The 22,185-nt window shown below is 39.7% G+C and overlaps 1 protein-coding gene across 9 annotated transcripts in view; it reads right to left on the bottom strand.

The window, feature by feature from the left end:
• AOPEP (aminopeptidase O (putative)) overlaps positions 1 to 22,185 on the bottom strand; it is a 432,382-nt gene that overhangs the window by 114,921 nt on the left and 295,276 nt on the right. For all 9 annotated transcript variants that reach the window (XR_008686140.2, XR_016037874.1, XM_055427422.2 and 6 more), the window contains exons 8-10: positions 17,917 to 18,019; positions 17,174 to 17,281; positions 3,672 to 3,715 (exon numbers count right to left, since the gene is read on the bottom strand). Coding sequence is in view for 7 of the 9 variants with exons in the window: in XM_055427422.2 (XP_055283397.2) it covers positions 3,672 to 3,715; positions 17,174 to 17,281; positions 17,917 to 18,019 (255 nt within the window). In the remaining 2 variants the exon portion in view is untranslated. The remainder of the gene's footprint in view (positions 1 to 3,671; positions 3,716 to 17,173; positions 17,282 to 17,916; positions 18,020 to 22,185) is intronic.

Genomic DNA, 22,185 nt, shown 5'->3' with positions numbered 1-22,185 from the left:
TATCCTCGTGAAGTGCGTGTCAATTGCTGTGTGGCTCTTTAGCAGATGGAGAAACTGCAGCATAAGAAAACTGTTCAAAGTCAGCCCAGGCTAAAGGAAAGAGCTACAAAAAAGACCTAGGTTTCCAGATTCCCAGTCTCAGCGCAGACATCAAGCTGCCCGGATGCCCACTTACAGATTTCTTACGTGTAATATGATGCTAAATTCTGAGCGGAAGATCAAAGCATTAACTCCATCCACTAAAAACAAACGTAAACAATATAGAAGTAGTAGAAGTAGCCTTACCTCCCAAGGAAATTATGGGAGACGGCCTGAAAATGCTGAATTTTCAGGAATCAAAGGGGCCCGATGTTTTATTTTTTAAAATGTACATAACTTTTCCTGTTTTGATCATAATTACTGAGATGATAGTACAGATGAAGTTTCAGTTCTGGACTTGGATATGTAGCAGTGGTAAAGCTGAAAGCTGACTTTTTCAAATCAAGACACTCAGAGTCAAGGCCAGTGGTGAGTTTTTCCCCTCTGAGATCATGGAGCTTAAATAATCACAACAGACAAGCAGAAGCATTTCCACTTCTCTGGGACCCAGAACTTACAGGAAATTACTCTTCTGCGTGTCTGCTCACTATGGAAATTGATTTTATACAGACAGCTAAAAGTACACAGACCCATGCCTGCACGCCCTCCGTTTCTGTTTTAGTGAGCGGTGCTTCTGCCTCATTACTGAGGCCTCCTGGGTATCCAGAACAGCCGGCTGTCTCACCCTGTGGCCGGAGAGCTCCCATGCTGTACACCTATGTCCTGAAAGGCAGCTCTGAGTTTTAGGAGTGGGTCTCCAGACCCTGTGAGCTCTGAATGTAGTCACATGTAGTTAATGTCACAAGGGAGGGAATGGGCTAGCCATCCTGCATGATGCTGGTTAGAAAAATAAGTTGTGTTTAAGGTCAGGAAAGTGACCAGTAGCTCCTCTCTTCTTAATGCTATAGTACACAGAAACAAGACCTACGCATGTGTGAAAAGAGCACTGTCTGCACTGTGTGTACTGACTGCTCGGTCAGTTGACTTCTGGGTGTGGAATGACAAGGATAGGGGGCTGACTATTAGCTGGATCTCCTGCTTGTGCCTATCAACTCAGCACCGATCAGGAGAAAGGTCTTTATCACTCTTGGCTCTGTCTTCAGCCCCTTGAGATTCGAAAGATCACCTTCTATCTGCGTGCCTACAGGAAAGCACAAGGCCCGTGTGTCAGGAACAGAGTGAAGGTGCAAAGAACAGGGGCAGTGCAGTTCTCGGTGAACTCAGGCCTTGGGGGCTTCCACGTTCAGGGTCTGAAGCGGAAAATGTTCTTGTTCTGAAATGCAACCTTCATTCTGTACGGGTTTTTAAATGCCAGTAATTTACGTTTTTGAGTTCCCTTCCTAGGTGGGGATACAAACGGTGTACGCCTCAATGCTTTATACATGGTTACTTCTTTTCTTGATCAGAGCAAGTCATCTGTGCTTGGGTAGATAATGAAGACTGCTGAGGTAACATTTACAAACAAGTACTCCCTAGCTTCAAGGGGGAGGAAGAGTACTGAATTAAAACAAACACGTGAATGTGCGCACGCAAACATAATAACTGATGAGCAAAGAACTGGCACCTGTTGATACTGTTGGACTATCAGGTGGGGAAGGCATGCTGGATAAGCACTCCTAGCTTCTTCTTCTCTTGGTCTCATCAGCATTTGGACAGAAACCACTCACTGAAGATGTCTAAAACATGGTTTCTCATCTCCCCTCTTCCACCTTCAAACACTCAACCTTCCCTCCCTTTGCCCCATACTGATTCCTGAGATCAAACACCTGCTGCCTGGACTGCCAGGACTTCTATGCTCAGCGTGTAACCAAGTGGCAGAGAGAGAAAGTTCAGATCACGCAGGACTCCTCCTTTCAGCTCAACCAATCAAGCAACTTAACTGTGGCACTCCTGGGGTATTCCCAAGATCTGTTCAAAGCCCGCTGCCACCATCCACTCATGGTCCCAGCTCTGGATCTTGAGCGAACTGCTGTTTCTGTCTTTTGTTGGTCTCCTGATATCTAGTTCTCTCCATCCCATCTATCTCCCATGCTGCCCCCCACCCCCAAGTACCTTGCTGATGGCACTCCCCTACCTGAAGCCTTCAGTAGACCTCTGGCCTGAAAGCTTGAGCATAGGACTGCTGAGTCCTATCTCCATGCTGAAGTTCACCAAAGAACTTCCTACCCTGAGTCATGACCTGTTTCATGTACATCTTTAGCAGCTGACTAGGAGCTCCCTGAAGGCTAAGCATAGAATTAATTTTTTATTTCCTAGTGTGCAGCCTAAAACCTGGTGAAGGAGGTACTCAATAGAGAATGTTAAAATTAATCGAAGCAAGAGAATAAGAGAAAGGCAGTATGACACAGGCGGGCTGGACCTAGGCCCTTAACTGGCTGGTCTAAGCTGAAAAATTTTGTCTTGTTCAACACAGCTCACATGCCTAACAGATGTGTCTGAGGATCAGCTTGCAATGGAGTCAAAGATTAGAGGCTCCACGGGTAGGTGTGGGGCCTTCGGAGAGCTGGATAAAATTGGTGCAACGTGCTGCATAGGTAAAAGGATGAACAGTCTGCTTCAAAAGCTGGATTAGATCCTGAGATTAGTTAGCGGGAAAGACTATGTTTGAGTTTCAAAATACATTCTAGTATACTTGCTGAAATACATTCATTGTAGCAATGAAATGTCAACTCTTAAGGAAAATTTTTTTAAAAAGCTTAAGCCTGCTAGTCAAAATGTGATCCTAACTGGGCGAGCTATCCTCTCAAAGGGTGAAGGTTGGTGGTCAGTGGGCACTGTTCAATGGAGATCCTGCTCTTAACATCTACAGTCACAAAAAAAGTTACTTTGTGGGGTCATAAAAAATATTCACAATGATAAAATCTAGGTGGGCTTGGGCCATCCAAATTAACTCTATAACCTTATTAGGAAGGGGATGTAAAGAAAGAAGACCTCCAAAATGAAAAATGCACCTTGTTGCCTCCATGAAAATTGCTATATTTGTGCCCTGAGAAGTTCTCCTGCAAGAATGTATAGTCATTACTCAAAAACAGATCTGGGTAACAGCCTAAGGAGGTAATATACCATTTATATTAATTTTCTTTTTCCTTTTTCTGTATTAGTTCCTAAGGAAATTGCTCCATTCTATTAGAGGACCTGAAAGGTTATTTCAGGGCAAGTATAAAAGAAAAGAAAAATTCTTGCAGGTAACCTGTTGTTCTTGACCTTAGCAATAATGGACATATCTGATGTGAATTTTACACAAAGCAAACCTTGCATGTTCACTTTAAAAATAAAAGGATGGCAAATCTGAAACATTTCAGACATTCCAAAACAAGTCACCCTAAGTTTTAGAACTTGTCTCTCCTTCATTCTTTTTCATGGCAGCTGAGGCCACAGAGTGTCTCCAGTAGTTCGTGCTGGCTCCTAGAATCCACACTCCCAATATTTCTAGGTTCAGTTGATCATCCTAGGACTCCTGCTGGCTGGGCTAGGTCCCTCCTCTATTAACAGAGGAAGATTAAACTTCTAGGCTGCAGTTTGCCAAACAATGGCAGAATCATTTTTAACATTCAAAATAAAACTGGGCCCTTAATTCCTAAATTGGTCCTCACCTTTTTTCTTCTGGGATGTTCTCCAAGAGCATTTGAAGGAAATCCTGGAAGAAGAAAAAAGCAAATCATTAAAGATGTCCATCAATAAATAACCCTGCCTGGAGTCATGCCAGAGACTGAGCATTCCCAGCTGCTGACAACTCACCTGCTAGGGAAGGTAGGCTGACACTGAAATATTAGGCTATATACTCAATTTATTAATTTACCAGGGCTTAGTCCAATCACTAATAGAGATTTATTTTTGTAAAAACCACAAACAAATAGAAAAAAGTAATGTTTGTTATTCTGACCTAACCCAACACTTTATTTCATTCCATGTTTAACTATTTTCAAAAGGCTAGCCATAGCACACGGCACTGTCCCTCTAACTTAACCACGTTCTCCTCTTTATCAGCCTTCCCTAGAGATCCTGCTGTGTGTTTGTGCTCAGTTGCTCAGTCATTTCCGACTCTTTTGCACCCCCATGGACTGTAGCCCACCAGGATCCTCTGTCCATGGGGTTCTCCAGGCAAGAATACTGGAGTGCGTTGCCATTTCCTCCTCTAAGGGATCTTCCCAATCCAGGGATTGAACCCATGCCTCCTGTGTCCCCTGCACTGGTAGGCAGGTTCTTTACCATTGAGCCACCAGAGATCCTGTTACATACTGAATAATCGCAACTCTGAGAGGCTAGTAACTAATGGCTTTTTTGCATTGCTCTCTGGATAATAAAGACAAAAATCAAGACAATTAATACCCCAGTGGAGGAACAAAGATGTCACAATCCCAAAAATAGCTCACAGACTCCTGCCTCCATCTGCAGCCTCTTCTGGTGCCACGGCGCAAGTCCTCAATTGTTTGATATTTAAGATGTTTGAAGAATAGATTTTTTTTTTTAATCTAAGGGCATGACTTACACATACCCATTTTATTCTTTACTATGGAAAATGGAAAATTTCAGACACATTCAAAAGTAGCAGAGTGTAATTAACCTTCACATTCCCAGTGTCCCATAGCCAATCTGCGCCATCCACTCACTTGCCTCCTGTATTATTTAGAAGTAAAACCCAAATGTTAATATAATTTCACCAATCAATGTTTCAGTAAACACTTCCAAAAGATAAGGATTCTTTTAAAACATACCCATAATATCAGAAGACCTAAAAAATATTTGTATATGAATATTCAAAATCACATTAATATTTGACCTGCATCTTGTGTATTGTGACCAATCTTTTCAGTCCATCTTATTCTGGAATCTTGATTTGGTCTAAACTACAGAGTCGGACACGACTGAAGTGACTTAGCAGCAGCAGCAGCAGCAGCTTTGTGAGATAAAACATAGGATACTCAGGTAAATTGAGGGCATACTTACATGAAAAAGTTCTTTATTCTTAATCTGAAATTTTAATTTACATGGGGGTTGTACATTTTTATATGCTAAATGGGTAAGCCTAGTGTCAACCCTTCCTCACCTGAAGGTTTGATAAGATACATTTTGGGTAAATACAGAACATGAAACAAACAAGAACAATATTTAACTTTCTAGAGACTTACTATTGAGTGATAAGTAAGACCTGAACTTAAAGGTTTTCTTTCAATAAATTGGAAATCACCTTTTAAACTGGTCCTTAAAGAGGGCACATGTGTTAGCCCAGATGACAAAATATGACATTGCCATTAATAAATGAGCATCCCTTCAGATGGATGCCCCTACCACAACCTAGTCTGCAGACCCAGGGTCAGCACAGGGCTCTGATGAGATCCATGTAACTCAGAGTGTGAGATGCAAGCAGCAGTGCAGACCATTGTATTACAAACAGATGGAATTACACAGGACTAGAAATCTGCAAACAATTTGTATGACAAGGTGTTCTTTTTTCTATCATGGCATTAAGCATAGCCATCACTACACTGGTGGAGTCAGCTGTCCCTTCCTATGCGTTTATGGGTGGTTAGGTCCATTTCTTCCAGAAACAGAATTTCCCTATTAAGAGTACTGGTAAAAGATTTATTTCTCGCAACCTCTATTCTCCTTCTAAGACTCTACTCGCCCATTGCTGCTTCACCCAAAATACATAATACAAATACAATAGAACTAATAGTAACATGTATCAGTCTAAGTACCCTAATGTTCATAGCAGCACTATTTACAGTAACCAAGATATGGAAGCAACCTGAGTGAGCATCAGCAGATGAATGGATGAAGAAGACACGACAGATACACAGACACACACACACACACACACATATACACACAACGGAATATTGCTCAGCCAGAAAAAAAGAATGAAATAATGCCATTTTCAGCAACATGAATGAACCTAGAGATCGTCATACTAAGTGAAGTAAGTCAGACAAAGATAAATATGGAATCTTAAAAATGATACAAATGGACTTATTTACAAAACTGAAAGAGACTCACAGACATAGAAAACAAATTTATGATTACCAAAGGGGAAGGAGGAAGGAATAAATTAGGAGTTTAGGATTAGCAGACACACACTACTATATCACACAACACTACGTATAAAATAAACAACAAGGTCCTACTATACAGTGCAGGGAACTATATTCAATATCTTGTAGTAAATTATAATGGCAGTTAGTCTGAAAAAGAATGTATGAAACACTTTGCAGTACACCAGAAACTAACACAATGTTGTACATCAACTATCAGTTCAGTTCAGTTACTCAGTCGTGTCCAACTCTCCGCAACCCCATGAATCACAGCACGCCAGGCCTCCCTGTCCATCACCAACTCCCGGAGTTCACTCAAACTCATGTCCACAGAGTCGGTGATGCCATCCAGCCATCTCATTCTTGGTCGTCCCCTTCTCCGCCCGCCCCCAACCTTTCCCAGCATCAGAGTCTTTTCCAGTGAGTCAACTCATCGCATGAGGTGGCCAAAGTATTACAGTTTCAGCTTTAGCATCAGTCCTTCCAATGAACACCCAGGATCAATCTCCCTTAGAATGGACTGGCTGGATCTCCTTGCGGTACAAGGGACTCTCAAGAGTCTTCTCCAACACCACAGTTCAAAAGCATCAATTCTTCGGCGATCAGCCTTCTTCACAGTCCAACTCTCACATCCATACATGACCACGGGAAAAACCATAGCCTTGACTAGACAGACCTTTGTTGGCAAAGTAATGTCTCTGCTTTTTAATATATTATCAAGGTTGGTCATAACTTTCCTTCCAAGGAGTAAGCGTCTTTTAATTTCATGGCTGCAATCAGCATCTGCAGTGATTTTTGAGCCCCCCAAAATAAAGTCTGACACTGTTTCCACTGTTTTTCCATCTATTTCCCATGAAGTGATGGGACCAGATGCCATGATCTTTGTTTTCTGAATGTTGAGCTTCAAGCCAACCTTTTCACTCTCCTCTTTCACTTTCATCAAGAGGCTTTTGAGTTCTTCTTCACTTTCTGCCATAAGGGTAGTGTCATCTGCATATCTGAGATTATTGATATTTCTCCCAGCAATCTTGATTCCAGCTTGTGCTTCTTCCAGCCCAGCGTTCCTCTTGATGTACTCTGCATATAAGTTAAATAAGCAAGGTAACAATATACAGCCTTGACACACTCCTTTTCCTATTTGGAACCAGTCTGTTGTTCCATGTCCAGTTCTGACTGTTGCTTCCTGACCTGCATACAGGTTTCTCAAGAGGCAGGTCAGGTGATCTGGTATTCCCATCTCTTTCAGAATGTTCCACAGTTTATTGTGATCCACACAGTCAAAGGCTTTGGCATAGTCAATGAAGCAGAAATAGATGCTCTTCTGGAACTCTCTTGTTTTCTCCATGATCCAGCGGATGTTGGCAATTTGATCTCTGGTGCCTCTGTCTTTTCTAAAACCTGCTTGAACATCTGGAAGTTCACAATTCACATATTGCTGAAGCCTTGCTTGGAGAATTTTGAGCATGACTTTACTAGCATGTGAGATGAGTGCAATTGTGCGGTAGTTTGAGCATTCTTTGGCATTGCCTTTCTTTGGGATTGGAATGAAGACTGACCTTTTCCAGTCCTGTGGCCACTGCTGAGTTTTCCAAATTTGCTGGCATATTGAATGCAGCACTTTCACAGCATCATCTTTCAAGATTTGAAATAGCTCAACTGGAATTCCATCACCACCACTAGCTTTGTTCGTAGTGATGCTTTCTAAGGCCCACTTGACTTCACATTCCAAGATGTCTGGCTCTAGGTCAGTGATCATGTTATCGTGACTATCTTGGTCGTGAAGATCTTTTTTGTACAGTTCTTCTGTGTATTCTTGCCACTTCTTCTTAATATCTTCTGCTTCTGTTAGGTCCATACCATTTCTGTCCTTTATTGAGCCCATCTTTGCAGGAAATGTACTTCAACGAAAAAAAATTTATCAGTAAAACTGGAAGGGGACAATCCCAAATAGAATGCAGTATAGTATATACTTCAGTGGGTTTATTGAGAAAAATATATCAAAGGAAACAAACGCAATATTTAGAAAGCAAAGAAGTATTTTTGATTGAGGTTCTTAAAGTCATGATTTTATTATATTAATAATTATTTTGTAAAAAAGTTGAATCAGAAATCAATTTTTCATAATCTGATATATTATTAGATTACTTTACAGATATTTCATTGGCTTAATGACAGAATTCTTGCTTCTTAAAAGTGCAAGTACTGTAATTATAATTTCTTACTAATTTTACTGCATTATCTCCTTATAGTCCATATCAACTTATCCCATATTTGTCCAGGAATTTATACTCAATTAAGTGTGGGGGAAATTACATTAACTCAATGACAAGGGGGAGAATTTAATTGCATGAGAAGCAGGAAATCCAGAGTTAACCTTAATTCTGGCCTTTTGCATTTTCCTACTACAATTGGATCTTTCTTTACAAAATTGCAGAACACAATATTTCAGATATTCTGTGAATACAGTAAAAGTGTAGGAGGTCCCCAAGAAGCCCTGCTTTACTTTTTTAAAAAGATAACTGTCCCACTTCTTAGCAGGTGGCCATCTGCCTCTTCCTGCTCAGAGCTGAGAACTGCAGGCCACATAGCTAGCTGAAGGCTGCCAATCAGTCCCGAAGAGGACAGGTCTAAGGGATCACAGTTCAGTTCAGTTACTCAGTCATGTCTGACTCTGCGACCCCATGGACTGCAGCACACCAGGCCTCCCTGTCCATCACCAACTCCCGGAGTCCACTCAAACTCATGTCCATTGAGTCGGTGATGCCATCCAACCATCTCATCCTTTGTCGTCCCCTTCTCCTCCCGTCTTCAATCTTTCCCAGCATCAGGGTCTTTTCAAATGAATCAGCTCTTTGCATCAGCCAAAGTACTGGAGTTTCAGCTTCAACATCAGTCCTTCCAATGAATATTCAGGACTGATTTCCTTTAGGATGGACTGGTTGGATCTCCTTGCAGTCCAAGGGACTCTCAAGAGTCTTCTCCAACACCACAGTTCAAAAGCATCAATTCTTCTGTGCTCAGCTTTCTTTATAGTCCAACTCTCACATCCATACATGACTACTGGAAAAACCATAGCCTTGACTAGATGGACCTTTGTTGGCAAGGTAATGTCTGGATCACACTGGATCACAAAAACTCAATACCTCAAGCATCCCTAAGACACGAAGCCTGTATCTCCACAGATTATGGGAATGTTTGTCTGCAGTGCTAAACATTCTTCTGTTCTGTGCTCCATCCAATCCAAGAAGACACTTGGTCTCACCAGGGTAGTCTTTGTACCACCATTGGAATCAACTCAACTGGTCCTTCTTATTCCGTTCATACACGTAATCTCATGGACATGAGTTTGAGCAAGCTCCGGGAGTTGGTGATAGACAGGGAAGCCTGGTGTGCTGCAGTTCATGGGGTTGCAAAGAGTCGGACGTGACTGAGCAACTGAACTGACACATAATCTTAACTACAAAATGCTAGTTTTCCTGGTTCCATTCAGAAATTGGCATATACACCTGGAGTGGACTCATCTTAGAAGCCTTTCCCCATTTTCCACAACAGAATGTTTAAAAAGAAAGATGTCTCTTTTGAGTATTCCTTCCCTTACCACTTCTTTTCAGTTCTTTCATCTGGTCTTCACTCTTTACTTCAGCATGTTGGCATTTTTATAAAAGCAACTTACAAATATAAATTGGAAAAGGAGGGTTTTCCTTCAAGATTGATTCTAGGATCATTAACAGGACTTAAGGCAATGATTTGATCTAGGATCACTGACAAAGTCAGTTAGCAACAAATACTAGGGCCCTAGTTTCTTACCACTAGAGTATAACTGAAAATATTAAAACCAAAGACACAAAAATAACAACATTCCTGCTATTTGGACAGTGAGTTGGGGTGAAATTTTATCTAGATCCTTGACAACCGTTGCAAGCCAATACGCTAGTCAAAAAATGTATTCCTTGGGAAGTTTTTTTTTTTTTTCTCACTTCTTATTCTTCTAATAATCTATATACTAATCAGGTCAGCCCTACATAGCTTATTTTGATTATCACCCCAAAACACTAAATTAAGCATTAAAATGTTTTAAAAAATAACACCAATTTTGGCACATGGTTAATTTGGTAATTATTTTATAGTACCGGTGAAAGTTTTCAACAAAAAGCAGATGCATGTAGCTTCTCCTGGATAAACTGATTCTGGCTTGATATTTACATAGAATTGGGAATTTCTGTCAGAGGTTTTATGAATAATCACTATGGTCATAGGGAGGGGACAGTAGGAGAGACAATACAAATAATCAAAATATTGAAATAAAGACAGTGATGGCAGGATAAATGCTGAAAAGAAATGAAACAGTCAGGAATCAGTCATTGCTCAAGACAGCAATTTTAGTTGAGAGGTATAAAGATGATCGTTCTGAAATACTGGGTACATGAGGTGTTCAGAAATGAAAGAATTCAAAAGTCAATTGGAAAAAGAAGACTTTGAAGATCTTCTTCGTATAGAAACTGAATCATGGCCTTCCTCATCAAAAACTAACTAGCAATATAAACAAAACACAGTTCATTTTCAAAAAGTTAGCAAAAATGTCACTAGCAGCAACCAAACAAGGAAAGAATACAGCCTGTGGCATAAACTTCAAAGAAAAAACTAAAGAAAGAAACATAACATTCCAAGACAGCCTCCAACCCTCCCTCTGCACCGCCCCCTCCATCATGCTTAGCTGTAGTGGTACTGGTAAATTGCCCAAACCCCACAAGTTCTCACAAATACCCACACATTTGGGAAAAAAACAGGAATATCTTTATTTTTCCTCTCTTTTTGTCTGTGGAGGGAGTGAAAATGTTTGCTCAATTGAGATGAGCAAAACCTGGGAAATAAACAACTGAGGAGGATACTTTTATGAACTGTATAGGTTCTAGGGCTCCAAGCTGAATTGGAAGAATATTAATTGGGAGAGTAACTGCAATGGAAAAAGCAGCACCCAAATTAGGTGAAGAGAATCTTGGCTGGGGAAACTTTCACAAAATTTCAAGAGTTGGTGGAGCCAAATTCTTACAATAAAGGCTATACACAGCTCCAGTGGAGCTCTTCTCCTCCACCTCTCCATGCATAATATCCAAGCTTCAAACTAGAGCTCAGAGGGGAAGAAAAACATGTCTAAGACAAATTGCAAAAGAAATCAAAGATAATGTTCCAATACATATGAGAATAAATACAGGGTCAGGACAGTGCAACTCATGCTGAGTATGAGCAAGAAAAAAGTATGGCAACTATGCAAACCAATACAGCAAAAACCCACATAAAGAAAGAGCTAGAAAGAAGAAGCAAATTGTAAAAGACAAAGAATCCAGTCTTGAAGAAAACATAATCCAAGGCACAGAAGAAAATTCTCCACAAATGCTTTACACTAAAATATAAATTAAAAGAAAATAATAATAATATGGCATGGCACTAGAGTGGCTGAGAGGAGCCACTTCCAAGGTCAGGAGTGGCAGCTCTGCTTTGCTGGACCAGCCTTGAGGACATACCCCATGTCCAAGGCCAGAGAAACCCCAGTAAGACGGTAGGCACTGAGAGAGGGGATCAAAGGACAGAAAGACAGAAGCCACAACCACAGAAAACTAACCAAACTAACCACGTGGACCGCAGTTAGAGCTTGTCTAACTCAACGAAACTATAAGCCACGTCGTGTAGGACCACCCGAGACAGGCGGCTCACGGTGGAGAGGTCTGACAGAATGTGGTCCACTGGAGAAGGGAATGGCAAACCACTTCAGTATTCTTGCCTTGAGAACCCCATGAACAGTATGAAAAGGCAAAAAGATAGGACACTGAGAGATGAACTCCCCAGGTCGGTAAGTACCCAATATGCTACTAGAGATCAGTGGAGAAATAAATCCAGAAAGAATGAAGGGATGGAGCCAAAGCAAAAACAACACCCAGTTGTGGATATGACTGGTGATGGAAGCAAGGTCCGATGCATAAAGAGCAATATTGCCTAGGAACCTGGAATGTTAGGTGAAAAGACGCTGAAGCTGGCAAAGATTAAAGGCGGGAGGTGAAGAGGATGACAGAGGATGAGATGGTTGGATGGCATCACTGATTCAATGGACATGAGTTTGGGTAAACTCCAGGAGTTGGTGATGGACAGGGAAGCTTGGTGTGCTGCAGTCCACGGGGTTGCAAAGTGTTGGACACGACTGAGCGACTGAACTGAATAAGAACATAAATTCAATAAAATCAAAACTCAAAGACAAGATGACAAAACAATAAAATGAGAGGAAGAAATTTCAAAGCAAAGGGAATAAATTAGGGACCAAAATAATACCACCATAGGAGCATTAATAAAATGGAAACATCAAGAAAAAGAATAGCCATTAAAAAATAATACTGTTATAACAATAACATTAATAATAAAAATAATACTGCTTGAGATAAACATATTCTGTGAAGAACAAAAAGACAAAAGCAAATAACTAGAAAATAACATGTATGGAGGACAATGATGGTATGACAAAGATAACCAGTAAGCTTGAAATTCAGCGTACTGTAAGTGAAAAAAAATGAATGTGTTCAAAGATACCATTAAGATAATTTACTGAAACAAGGAAGAATAGATGTTGACTCTAAAGATGCAGTGTTTTCCAGGAAAAAAACAAAACAAAACTGATGCAGACTCATGAACACCAAGTCATTTTGGATTAAATTAATAAACATCAAAGGTAAAGAATTCTTCTGTCATCTGAGTGGTGTAAAGAGGAAAAAACAGACTGATTTTAAAAGTTTCAATAGCAGTATTTAATGCCAGAAGGCAGTTGAGCAACAGCTACAATGATCTGAGGAGATGAAAATGTGACCCAGGAATATTATGCCCAGCCAGTTTGTAATTCAAATATAAAGGCAACAGGCAAACATTCTCAAGCAACTTGAACTTCAATTTAACAACAAAATTTAGCCAACGAAGTGTTGAATCAAAATAAAGCATTCATAAATATAGAAGCAGGATAAAATGACTGTTAGTGAATAATGAAACCCTTTAAATACAGAACTAGGACTATACAACTGTGAAAATTACAGTAACATCACACACCATTAATGATATAAACATGAACTATGTAAAAATGTTAATTAAGAAAAATCTAGAACCAGGGAAAAAGTAGTTGAAACATAACTACTGGTTTCCTCATCTTTTATATTAATGTTAATAGGAGAATAAATCGATACTTTCTAAAATTAAGATATATATCTAACGAGGAAAAAAATAATTTCAATCTCTTAAAGATTTTTTGTAATTGTGTTTCTTAACTGTAGAAGAATCTTTTAGGAAATGATCTCTCTTATATTTATCTTAAGCTCAAGAAAGTCTTTTATATTCAGTTTAGTTTCTTTTTCTTGTGTTAAATTCAAGTAAAATAAAATTTAAAACATTTTTTCATTAAAAGCACATAGTCTATTTTTATAAAACTATTTCTAAATATATCTATCTATAAAATGTGTGCACGATCAGGCATGTAGGAAATGGCAACCCATTCAAGTATTCTTGCCTGGAAAAACCCCATGGACAGAGGAGCCTGGTGGGCTATAGTCCATGGGGTTGCAAAGACTTGGGCACTACTGAGCAACTAAGCGCACACACACACACACACACACACACAACATATATAGAAAGATAGAAATGGATAAAAGAAATGCATCTTCTAGAATGATGTTCACCTACTATTAATTATAAGTATTTATAATTATGGTGAAATTTGAATGATATTAAAGACAGTGAGATTTTGAATGATATTTACATTCATCGTATTCTTCTGTATTGCTTATGAAATTTTTTATAATGAGTATGTGTCAGTTGAAAGAGCAATAATTTCCAAACTTACTGTGGGACTGGCAGATGGACAGAAATAGAGATCAATAGAATTTAGAATTGAGAGGCCAGAAATAAACTCTTACGTTTACAGTCAACTGATTTTCAACAAGAATGCCAAGAAAATTCAATGGAGAGAAAGACTCGTCTTTTTGACAAAAATGGAAGTGAGACAACTGGATATTGACACAAAAAACAATGAAGCTGAGCCATCTACCTTACACTATTTACAAAAATTAACTCAAAATGGGTAGGAGACCTAACTATACGAACTAGAATGACCAAGCTCTTAGAACAGACATAGGAGTAACTTGTTAATTAAGCAAGAAAACATTTTTAAGTCATGTATCTGATAAGGAACTTGAATCTAGAATATATACTCTTACAACTTAATAGTAAAAGACAACCCAAATAAAAAAATCAGAAAAGGATCTCAATAGACATTTCTCCTAGGGCTTCCCAGGTGGTGCTAGTGGGTAAAGAACCTGCCTGTAAATGCAGGAGACATAAGAGCCACAGGTTCAGTCCCTGGGTGGGGAAGATCCCTGGAGGAGGGCCTAGCAATCCTTTGCAGTATTCTTGCCTGGAGAATCCCATAGATAGAAGAGCCTGGTGAGTTACAGTACATAGGTTCACAAAGAGTCAGACACGACTGAAGTAATTTAGCATATACGTAGACATTTCTCCAAAAAAGATATACAAATGTCCCATAAGTCCATGAAAAAATCCTCAACATAGTTACCAGAAAAATGCAAATTAAAACCACAGTGAAATACCATTCACATATACTATGATGGCTATTATTGAAAAATAAAATGATAAGTGTTGGTAAGGATGTGGAGAAATTGGAACTCTTGTGCATTGCTGGTGAGAATGCAAAATAATGTAGCCCTTGTGGAAAAAACAGTATGGCAGTTACTAAAAAAATTAAATCAGTGTATAATGTAGCAATTCCACTTCTAGGTATATATTCAAAAGAACTGAAAGCAGGGACTCAAAGAGATATTTGTACACTAATGCTCATAGCAACATTATTCACAAGAGCCAAGAGGGATAATTAATGGATGAGAGGATAAACCAAATGTAGTATATGTATACTCTGGAAATATTGATTCTTAAAAAGGAATTAAGGGAATTAATTCAATGGTGAGGACTCTGTGCTTTCACTGCCAAGGGCTCAGGTTCAGTCCGGGGTTGGAGAGCTAAGACCCCACAAGCTATGTGATACGATCTAAATAAATAAAAACAAATAGGAGGCAAATTTCGATATATGCTATACAACATGGATGAAACTGGAAGGCATTTTGTTAACTCGAATAATCCAGATATAAAAGGACAAATATTATACTATTCCATTTGCATGAGGTGTCTATAATAGTCAAAACTCAGAGACAGAAAATAGAATGGTGGTTTCTAGGGGCTGAGGGGCGGGAAGAGTGTAAGGTTATTGTTTAATGGATACAAGTTTCATTTGACAAGATTAAAATGTTCTGAAGATACATGGTGGTGATAGTTAACAACAATGTGAAGGTACTGAATGCATTAACTATACACTTAAAAATGGTTTAAATGATAATTTTATTATGAATATTTCATCACAGTTTAAGAGGTTAGAAAGTAAAATTAAAAAAGAGAAATGAATTACTGATACGTGCTACAACATGAACTTTGAAAATATGTTAAATGAAAGAAGCCAGTCACACAAGGCCACATATTATATGACTCCATTTATACAGAATGTCCAGAATACGCAAATCTGTACAGCCAGAAAGTGGGTGAGTGGTTGTGTACAACTGGGGGGAGGTGGAAATTGGGCAGTGACTGCTAATAGGTGTGGGATTTCTTTTGGGGTGATAAAAATGTTCTGGAATTAGGCAGCAGCGATGGTTGCACAATGTTATGAATATCCTAAAAACCACTGACTGACTGGTACACTTTAAAAGGGTGAATTTTATGGTATGTAAATTGTATCTCAATAACACTGTTATGAAAAAACAATAAAGCTATAATTCAAAAGAGTTAAACAAAAGAAAAATGGAAAGTTTGGTTGAGGGAGCACTAAGTGTTCCATGGAAAGCTGTTACGAGAATGGTCAGGGTAAACCTAATGCGCTGCTTCAAATCTGCAGTATCTTGGTGAGAAAAGGTTTGGGTTGGTCAGTCCCCCAACCATGTAAGACTCCTGAGCCAGTTTTCAAGCTCCCTTTCCTCATACATGTTTAGAAATATGCTCCCATTATCTCAGCCAAAGAATAAAAAGAGTGTGGAGACACGGAACAGTTATCTAGTCGTGTTACACTCATGCTATTCCTTAAGGGCATGTGTGTTTGGATTATAAAGGCACATCCTTTGCATCTAACATTGTGCACAATTTGACTTCAAAACTGTATATGAGCACAACTGTCTCTCACACACACACACATACACACAAACAACCGTCCAATCTATGCTATGACTGAGTCCTTTATTCTCCATCAGCTCTGAGCGCTGTTTTCAGTGCCTCTGCCTCTTTGTTAACTTTCTCGCTATGTGCAGCTCGGCCTAACACCTGGCTAAACTGACAGAGGCTCTCTCTGGCAGGCCAGGCTGTCTGGATATTTCAATGTATCTTGTTTTTAATCTATTTATCAAATACATATGGTGCACATATTGTGTGTGAATCATATACTAAGGACCGGTGGAGAGCACGGTCTGGCCTTGTCGAACGTACACATAGAATGGAAGGGAGAGGAGAGAAACGAATGAGTCTGGAAAGGAAAATACAATTATGAAGAATGGTGATGGCAATGAAGACAATGGAAAGGGCAGAGGGTAGAGAGAACAGGGTGGGTGCATTCGGTTCAGTGAGAGGGACTCTGGGATTGTGGTGTTGAAGCTAAGACAGAGGATGAGAAGGAGTCCACCTTGCAAAGCTCATTCTAGGTGGAGGAGAGAGTGGGCATCGCTTCGTTTTTGGTTTTCAAGTTCACTTAAGGTGCAACTACCCACAGTACTGTACACACAGGACAGTTCTGGATTACAGTCTGTCCTAAAAGACCGGGTGATGACCCTCCCAGTAACACTTCTGTGTCCACTTCATTAACTTCCTATTTTTCCTATTGCACTGGAACATAAATCTTTTCCCTACTTTTTCATACACAATCTAGTTACCACATGCCACACCCTCTCCAGCCATATATCATGGACTCAAGAGGACTCACCAATTACCTGAGAAAGAATCAGCTGCCCATGAAAAGTGTGCACAAACTTCCTTAAAAATGAAAAATAGGTGTCCTCTCCAAGTCTTTTGGCAAGGAACCGGAGAAGGAAATAACCCTAGAAGAAAAGGAGAAAAAAAGATGCCCATCATGGGTTCATCAGAAAAATACAAAATCAACCCTAACTTACCCACCAGCACCTTATGCTCACCTAGAAAGTTTGGACCGACCTGTCCCAGGCAGCCCTTTGCATTGTTACTAGTAGGGCTGGGTTTGGAACTTAAGGATCAACTACTCTGTTTCAACCCACTTGTCACTGTCTCATTCACCTTCAGCTTAAATGAAACCTGGATGTCCATTACGGACCAATGGGGAAAAGGGGCCCAGCTCCTCTCTCCTGTAGCTATCAGAAAAGGATTTTAAAAATTAAAATACTTAAAAAAAAATCACTCCGGTCTTCTAGTGGGAACCTGACAGCAATTTTAAGATTCTGCTCTTCAAAGCTGACGCGAAGCAGGGAGAAGGGAGGTACAGGGAAGGGAACAGTTCACCTTCCTTTAATTCATGCTTCATGCTGGGTGTGAAATGCTTTAACTGTTGGACGATCAGAATCTGCTCAATCAAATGTCATTTACAGTGTTTGACGATATGTTTGTTTTGCCCCAACAATGTTACTAACCTTCACTGTTCACATGTAAAATCTAAAAAGTCCTGCACCATAATAACTGGCTTCTGTCACTCAGAGACGCTTACCTTTAAGTAATGAACCTGCATGAAGACCTTCTCCGGATTAAGCCCATGTCTGATGACAGACGATCCTGAGTCACTCACATGGCCAGTTTTTTCTTTATTGGGTCTGAAATGATGCAGTAAAATTTTCTTGAAGAATAGCATATTCTTAACTACTTGGATCACAAAATTGCCTTATTTCTTCTTTATAGAGTTGCCCAACAGTGTCAATTCTATTCAATAGTGCCAGGTAGAATTTTAAATGGTTTACGTTATAAATTCATATACTGAACAAGGAGGGACTTATATTTTGGGTTGGCAACCTGAGGTTGGCTATTGGCAATATTTTACATCACCTTATCCAAGATTAAAGCTTGCCAGACCCTCAAGGAATCTAAGCTCCAATATGAATTATTTAAGAAACTATACACTTTTCTTTTGGTGGGAATGTTGGACTGGGAAATGCAATGGAAAATGTAGCTTTGCTTGGAAGAGTAAAGAACTTACATATTCCAAAAAATTCTGAAAGCCCCAATGTTATCCACTTCTCTTGATTTGCATTTAGTAATTAAGGCTCCTTTAAGAAATATTTGTACTCTGAAGCCATTTTAGAATCACAAGAACAAAACAAGAAGAGGTATAGAGGCCCATGTTTTTAGAACAGAGAGAGACATTAGTAATCACATACTTTAACCTCCTCATTTCACAAATGAGGGAAATGGGCACACAGAAATTAAGTCTGTATCCAAGGTCTCACAGCTTGTTTTGATTCACGGTGACATTAAGGATTGAAATCAGTCTGCTTATTATCCATCAGAGTGTTTTCCATTAAGCTCTACAGTTTTAAATATTTTTTAAAATTTCCTTAATAAAATATAATTGTGTTATAGTGACCATTCAACAACTAAATTCAAAGTAAGTGACAAAGCATTTACAGCTTTTAGCTGTTCTACAACCAGTCACTTATTGGACAAACTCTGAAGAGCATGTGCTGGGGTGAGGGGAAGGCAAGGGCTGACAAAAGGGCTGGCACATCATAAAGGCAAGAGGTTATTATTACTTTTAGTTATATATTTATTTTTTGTTGTTTTAAAATGTATTTTATTGACATTGAGTTGACTTACGATGTGTGTTAATGTCTGCTATACAGCAAAGTGATTCAGTTATACACATATGTACATTTTATTAATATTCTTTTCCACTATGGTTTATTACAGGATATTGAATATAGTTCCCTATGCTGTACAATAGCACCTTGTTGTTTATCCATTCTACAGATAATAGTTTGCACCTACAAATCACAAACTCCCAGTTCTTCCCTCCCTACTCTCCTTGACAACCACAAGTCTGTTCTCTGTATCTGTGAGTCTGTTTCTGTTTCATAGATAAGCTCATTTGTGTCACACTTGAGATTCTGCATATAAGTAATATTATATGGTATTTGTCTTTCTTTCTGACTTACCTCACTTAGTATAATAATCTCTAGTTGCATCCATGTTGCTGCAAATGGCATTATTTCATCTTTCATGGCTGAGTAGTATTTCACTGTATACATATATGGAGGGGTTATTTTTAAAAGCTAGTTGATCTTACAAAGTATACAGTCTTTGGAATCTGAAAGACTCAGTGTTGACTCTCAAACCTACTCCTTACTACCTGTTACTTTCTAGCAGGTAACTTATATTCTCTAATCCTCAATTTATTGATTTGCAAAAATGGGAACAACTTTACCTATCTCCCCGGGTCCTGCGGGGAATAACTGAAATAATATATGAAAAGCCCTTCGTGAGGGCAAGGGATACAGAAATTACTCAATAACTTAATAAAACTTTCTAAAGTCATTAGCAGTAAGTCTTGCCGAATTCAAGGTTGGTCATCGGATGTTAGAGGCAGTAGATTTCAATGGTTCATTCCCTTAATCCCCTGTGCCCACCGACACAAACATGGAGGGGTGTTGGACCTGAACAGCAGTGCCTGAAGATGACCCAACTTGCCAAACTAGTCCCTTCACAGTGTGCCCTAGCTGCCAAGCAAAGAATCCATGATTGTCTATGCTGAATATTCTAATTCATTATCCCAGCAGACACAAGGCTCAGAACCAGCAGACACCTAAAGAGAGACGATGATGACCAGCCACTAGAGCTAATGTGCATAGTTTGAATTTTTCTACTTGATTCCTAGACATGACCATACTCGCAGGAATAACTATTTAGTCCGCTTCATCTTCATTTAAGACTCCACTGAAAAGCACTAGCTTTATTCCTGCTCTCAAGTTTGTCCCGGAGTTGAATGTTTATTTTATAAAGAAAGCCATGCTGGCTTTGATAGGAAAGCCCACCAGCCGGAACCTTGGGGGGAAGGAAGACTTCCCAGAGTCAGCCTGAATTCAAACCAGTTTTCCCAGCCCCAGGACAGACAGAGTTGTTGTTTCTTTTGCCCTTGAGCCCTGAATGGAGACTGTTAGAAGGGGAGAACACTAGAAGACCAACCTAAATCTCTGCTCCAAAGGCTGGCTTCCAGGCTCAAGTTTCAAATGATGACTTTAGTTGGTGCTTTTTTCCTTTGACTAAAAATGTCCTTTCAGGAAGCTCTGCTCTCTTACTCTCCTCTTTCACCCTCTCCAAGTGTTCAAGAAAATGCTTTTATGCTGAGAGCATCCAAGGCAAATGGACAAGTCCCCAAGAGATTCCTTTTAAAGTAGACATGGTGCTGGAGAGAGCAGTGCCCAGGCGAGCTTTGTGAGAAATCAAAGTGGGTGGTTTTATGAGGAAAAGATACTCCACGAGTGGAAAAGGGATGGCTTCCATGTCTGTACTATTCTGGTTCTCATAATACCACCTACTCCAAGTCTGTGCAGGGAGACAAAGCATAGAGAGAGAGCAGGAAACAAATGAACTACCACTACCTACAATAACAGGTGAATCTCACAGGTGAATGAACTGCCACACCCAAAAAGACTACATGTGTGTGCGTGCTATGTCATGCTCAGTCACGTCCAACTCTATGTGACACTATGGACTGTAGCCTGCCAGGCTCCTCTGTCCATGAGATTCTACAGGCTACATACAAATGCACAACTCAAGTTAAGTGAAGTCAAAGAACATGTAAAACAGACCTATAAGGATACAGATCAGAATAAAGGTTACCTTTGGGAGGGAGTATTAACAGAGGGAGTATTAACAGGAAAATAGAGAAAAGTTTCTGGGATGGTGGGAATATTCTATGCTAATCTGAGTGGTGCTTTAATGACGATAAATAGCAAAAATCTATTGAGCCATCTAGAGATATCTGTGCACTCTAGTGTATATGTATTTCAATAAAAAAGTTAAGAAAAAAATTGATGCACATGAAATAGTACACATTTTATGAAAATAAAATGGACTTAGTCCAGAAAAGGGGCTTTGCTGTTCACGTGCCATGAACACATGATTAGGGTTAACTAAGCTCTCTACACCTAAGGACTGGTTAAACAAAAAAATTTTAATGACATTGTAAGAGGCAGCAAGAACTGTGGCAAATACAGCTGGCCTAATCTACTCCTATTTTCATCTATCCTCTTCACTGCCACTTGTACAAAAATGTCTGAAAAGTTAAACACTCACTTTCCAAGTGTCCTTGCAGTTACTGAGAATCAGAAGACATAGTTCAGGACAATGAGAAAAAAACAGATGTCTGCTGTGGTTGGTAGTGAGGTTTTGGGAAAGCTTTTGCTTTCTTTTCTAAAGGGGAAATATCCCCCAAACATGGTGGATGGAACTGCAGCTGCCACTTTGCAACCATGAGGCAGCAAATCGACATGCTGTAGAGACTAGGATGGAATGAAAGAAGGTAAACAGTCTTCCAAGACTACCTGCCTTCACACTTACTGTAAGAGAAAGTAGCTCCCATTTGTTTTTAAGGCAACATTGCTTGACTATTCCATTAGTTGAGGCCAGATTCATTCCTAATGGATGGAGAATTGAACTAATACTAATAGCTACCATTCCTGTTATCTCCCTGTGCTAGGTACTCTGCCAAGCTTTTTATGTATCATGTACTTGTACCCTCACAAGAACCTAATGGGGTAGGTACTGTGACCATGCCCATTTAAAAGCGGAGGCAAGTGAGGCCTGGAGACAGCCACAAAGCTAGTAGTGGCAGAAGTGAGGCTGGAACCCAGGTCCCTGGAACACTGAAGTCTTTGCTGCTTTCTGAGGCCCCCACCTCGATTGTGCCAAATACTAAGTGGAGAATCTTTGACAACATGTTTCCTCTCCCTGAAGCTCAATTTTCTCACCTGTAAAGAGTGTGATG

Source organism: Moschus berezovskii, chromosome 7, assembly GCF_049115385.1.
Source record: "Moschus berezovskii isolate FMDL1 chromosome 7, NW_MosBer_1.0, whole genome shotgun sequence".
Lineage (NCBI taxonomy): Eukaryota > Metazoa > Chordata > Mammalia > Artiodactyla > Moschidae > Moschus > Moschus berezovskii.
This window is presented reverse-complemented; position numbering and strand designations above follow the sequence as displayed.